At 39.6% G+C, this 5,000-nt stretch overlaps 1 protein-coding gene across 9 annotated transcripts in view; it reads left to right on the top strand.

The window, feature by feature from the left end:
• The window catches only part of rasal2 (RAS protein activator like 2), a 118,953-nt gene that overhangs the window by 74,619 nt on the left and 39,334 nt on the right, over nucleotides 1-5,000 (top strand). For 6 of the 9 annotated variants that reach the window (XM_084056516.1, XM_084056514.1, XM_084056512.1 and 3 more), the window contains 2 exons: nucleotides 1,294-1,403; nucleotides 3,657-3,769. In XM_084056516.1, coding sequence (XP_083912642.1) covers nucleotides 1,294-1,403; nucleotides 3,657-3,769 — 223 coding nt within the window. The remainder of the gene's footprint in view (nucleotides 1-1,293; nucleotides 1,404-3,656; nucleotides 3,770-5,000) is intronic. The other 3 variants (XM_084056515.1, XM_084056513.1, XM_084056520.1) reach the window with 1 other exon arrangement.

Here is a 5,000-nt window from a genome sequence, read left to right as displayed (position 1 = left end):
TGCAAGTCACACAACTCTGCTTCAGGGCTGCTGAAACGCAAGGATACATGCCCCCCCCACACACACACACACACACACACACACACACACACACACACACGGTATCTCACATAACTGCCACACATCATAGCATTATGAGATTTTAAAAGTCCTGTCATTTCTGAGCAGGACTTTGAAACAAGTTCTAGTACACAACATTCACTATTTCTATTTTTATTCAAACTGAGAAAAGTGAACTATTAATACCGTCTCACTCTCTCTGTGTGATCAAAAGTACAGACAAGATAAATGAGAAGAATACATCTGTTATGTCCATTATGATAATAATAACCACTTTCAACCTAGCGTCCCTATTTTTAGCATGTGATTATAGGCAACATTTGTCCCCAAAAAAAAATCTAATGTTATTTTGTTGTAATTTAGAATTTAAAAAAGAAGCAGATCTGCAAGCTCAGAACAAATACATAAGAGGCAAATCTACAAGCTCACAAAAAAGCTAACCCACAAGTTTACGTGCAGAAAATGAATAGCAAATTGGAAAATAGCAGATCTATAAGCTCACAGCGCGTGTCGCAAAATGTAACGCGTTGTGAGCTTGTAGACCTACTTTTTTTTAAACATTTGTCATACAATAAAGTATATAGGTGTTAAGTGGTTAATGAATGTGTTATGACTGTTATGATAACATTAAAAACGAGGTTACACCAGCATGTGTGTAGCCGACAGAGGTGGATGTGTGTTTGTAGTCCAGACCAGACCCATTCATCCTTGACACACATTCCCGTGTAACCTTCAGACACCGCCTCCCATAATAACCCAGCAGCTCACACACACACACACACACACACACACACACACACACACACACACACACACACACACACACTGTTCAGCTCCATTATTGATAAGGTTTAATTTGCAGCTCAACAGTAATGAATCATTAACTGGAAACTACCTAATTATAGAAACGATGAAAAATGATTTATAAAGACAGTACAGTACAATATTGTCACAGTGTAACTGTTATTGCATTATAATTTTTTTAGAATCCTAATCAGAACAGACATATTTTAACCATATTAGTTTGTTCCATTAACACTACCCTTTTTGTTGTTTTACTTGTCTAGTATGTTGACATTGTATGAATATATTTACTGTTATGGATTTTTTCCCCTATGTCTCTGATTGGTTAATCGAATGGAATAGCAAAGTGACCTGTATAGTGACCTGTATTATTTCTTTCTCTCTCTCTCTCTCTCTCTCTCTCTCTCTCTCTCTCTCTCTCTCTCTCAGTAGAGGTGTCATCGGAGCGCTCTCCCAGAAGGAGGAGTATTTCGGGGCTGGGGAGTTCAGAGAAGAGCGTTGCCATTGACAACCCAAACTCCTCCCCTTTTAAAGTACCGGTGAGTAAAGGAGAATTTCGACCCCCAAAAAAACTAAAACACAGATGGGCAATTGTACATACTGTTCCTTTCCAATGTCCAGATGATCATTTAGCTTGCTTCTTCTTAACTTAAACCATTATTATTATAGTGTTTATATTGTTGATAGTGTAAAATATATTAGTTGATATGTAAATGTTGTTATTTTGTTCCTGAGCTATGGGATCTAGGGTGGCAGAAACTTGGTATTCTGACATTCAGGGTGGCGGTAATATCTCCATGGTAACGGATGCTGCTACACATTAGGATTGTGGGTAGAGTAGTATTTCTCCATGACATCGCAGGTTAAACATGTTTTTTCCTTCAAACTAGATTGATTGCATAAAGACATGTGGCTTCTACAGGAGCATATACAGTAGCATAGCTTTACCAGGTCCCTTCTTGAGACATTATAGCCCGATAGCTACGCTGCCTTCAAATCCAGTCCTAAATTGCACTGATCAGAACAATGGTCGCAGAGTTATGGCCATTTGAAGTGGTAAACACTGCTGTAACATTGCTGTAGTGTCACAGTTCGGGCGCCGCCGCGCCTCCGGCCCCGCCCCCCCCTGCTCGCCTCTGACTTTTCCCTGTTTTGAGCCTATGTTACTGCGGTTCGCCCGGCTGTACCTAATTGTACCTAATGACTCTTTTCCCTAATTTAAGCCCGTCTCAGCCGGTGCTCCTTGCTCTGACATTATTCCTGTTTTCGGTGTGCCTGCCTATACTTTGTTCGTGTTGAAGTATTCCCTCTGTTTCTGAGGGTTCTGTATTTGTTCTTGTATTCTCCTTGTTTCACCAAGTAAAGCCTTATTTATCCTTATCCTTGTGCCGTGCCTGCTTTTGGGTCCACCCGTGCCAAAACTGTGTGCTCACCGTGACATGTAGTGCCCCATGTGTGTGCAATTTAGTGTTTTTTTTTTTGTCGTGGCTATTCTCGTGGCAGACCCCTGAACAGTGTTTGTGTCAAGTTTGTCCAAATTGACAAATATAAGAGGCAATAATTGTGAAAATAGACGATCTACAAGCTCACAATTGTGATATCAGTTTGGGGGTCCTTGACTTTAAAACGTTTGAGAACCACTGCCTTACTGTACCTAAAAAACGAACCGTGGCGTTACAACCCTACTAGATATGGACTAAATATCTCTGGTTGTCCCTTATGTGTTGGCCTACATTTAAATCTTCCACGGAGCCGTTGTGAATGGATTCACTGACCTGAATGCATAACAGCAGTTCACGTTTAGCACACAGGGACATTATCAGGATAATACTACACACACTCACTGTACTTACACAGTATTCCTCCATTAGAATGGCTGTTATCATTATGGCTGATGAAGTGATGGCTGAAAAGTACAAAAGTATTGGTATCAAAATGTAAAAGTACTAAAATGTTTGAAAATAGCAGATCTACAAGCTCACAACGCGTCGCGGTGCGACGCGTTGTGACCTTGTAGATCTGCTATTTTCCTTTGTATAAAATAGGGCTAAAGTGGTTAATGTATGCTTTATAATAATATAATCATTTATAATAATTTATATCTGCAAAGTAACTAGTAACTAAAGTTTTCAAATAATTGTAGTGGAGTAAAAGTACAATATTTGCCTCTGAGATGTAGTGGAGTAGAAGTAAAAGTACTGAAAATGGAAAATACTCCAGTAAAGTAAAAAAAAAATCCTCAAAAGTGTATTTAAGTACAGTACTTGAGTAAATGTACTTAGTTACTTTACACCACTGCACGTGCACATTGGTATATCTAAGCTAGTGGGAATAGCGGTTTAGGATGGTACATTTTTGGTAAAAAATGACATGTTGGTGTCAAAAAAAACTTGCCTAAAAGAACAGATCTATAAGCTAACAATGTGTCACAATGAAGTAATTGTTTTCTTGTTGTAGATCTGTTCTTTAAGGCTGGTGACACGGTTACTCTACAGACTCTTAAACAAATGTTTAGTCACACCCCGGGAGGCAGAGCCTTTCCTTTGACTGTGCCACTGTGTTGTAATTACCTGAAGCTTAGCTTGCCCGTAAGGTCACCGGTTCAAATCCCTGGGGCTGCCGGGGAAAAAATAAGAGCTGACAACTTCACTAATAGGAAGAGGGTTAGACCGTTTTCGCCTTTTTTCTTCAGGGTGAATCCAAAATGTCCGGACTAGAGCTGCAACTATCGATCATTATCTTATCGATTATTCCATGGCTGAATCCTCTCCTCTCCTCTGTGTGTTTTTCAGGGTTTCTTCAGCAAGCGGCTAAAAGGTTCTATAAAGAGAACAAAGAGTCAAACCAAACTGGATCGGAACACCAGCTTCAGACTGCCTTCACTACGACCTGCTGACAATGACAGGTACACCTTTCCCCCCTACCACTCAACCCTATCCCCTAGGGGTGTGCCGATATATCGTCCCGCGATATATCGCGATACGTTTTCGCGACGATATGTATCGTTTTGGGGGAAAAAAATATCGTTTTTGAAAAAAAATTTTTTTTTTTTTTTTTTTTTTTTTTTTTACAATCATAATAATCAGGCATGCAAACGGCCCCGAAGTGAAAAGAGTGACAACATGTTTTTTTTTTTCGGGTCAGGTGTCATACTATTTGGATTCAAAACGGCTATTGTAGCTGAAAAGCTACAAGTTTGCATGTCTGAATAATGCAAAAACTGAATTATTTGTTTGCAGTTTTCTTTTTTTCTCCTCCATATATTTTCATAATAAAAAAAGTGCGTATCATATCGTATCGAAATCGTATCGAAGTTGTGAGCCAAATATCGTATCGTATCGTTTCGTGAAATTAGTGTATCGGCACACCCCTACTATCCCCATCCCCTAACCCTCTGGCGTCTCACATTTTGTTTGATAATGCAATTTGAATGGGTCATGGGTGTCCTGGACGACTTTAGAGGTTTAACCCATTAAGACCGGGAACGCATCTGTGTCATTTTAAGATTTCTTTGGCTATTAAAAAAATTGCAGATATACAAGCTCGAGCTTGTAGATCTGCTATTTTTGCAAATCTTTTAAAGTGTACATTTTTAACTCCGATCTAAGCCTCTGGGGGGTCCCTGGAACAACATATTTTGAGATGGGGGTCCGTGGCCAAATGCATATCATTTTGGGAGGTCCTTGTCATGGAAAAGTTGGAGCACCACTGATATACTGTAGCAACATACTGTTAGGATTTAGAAAACATTTTTAGATATGCATTTGGCCTGCGGACCCCCATCTCAAAATGTGGAGTTCCAGGGACCCCCAGAAGCACGAATCGGAGTTGAAAATGTTTGCTTTAAAACATGTGTATTCAAAGATTTGCACAAAATGTTCAAGATTTTACAAAATTAGCAGATCTACAAGCTCATAGCTATTAGCTCGTAGATCTGCCATTTTTGAATAGCCAAAGAAATCCAAAAAATGTACACAGATGCGTTCCCGGTCTTAATGGATTAATGCTGTGTTCAAAGCTACAGGCTACTGTTCATTTTCAATGGAAGCCAGCGACATGGAGATTACAAAGCTACAGGCTTTATATTTTCCTTTATATCGTCTCTGTCGGGGGGAAACCTCATATTATGTCCAAAG

The sequence above is a fragment of the Gymnoscopelus microlampas genome (genome assembly GCF_963454915.1).
Source record: "Gymnoscopelus microlampas genome assembly, chromosome: 5".
Taxonomy (NCBI): domain Eukaryota; kingdom Metazoa; phylum Chordata; class Actinopteri; order Myctophiformes; family Myctophidae; genus Gymnoscopelus; species Gymnoscopelus microlampas.
Note: the sequence above shows the minus strand (reverse complement) of the source record. Positions and strands in the feature narration are given on the sequence as shown.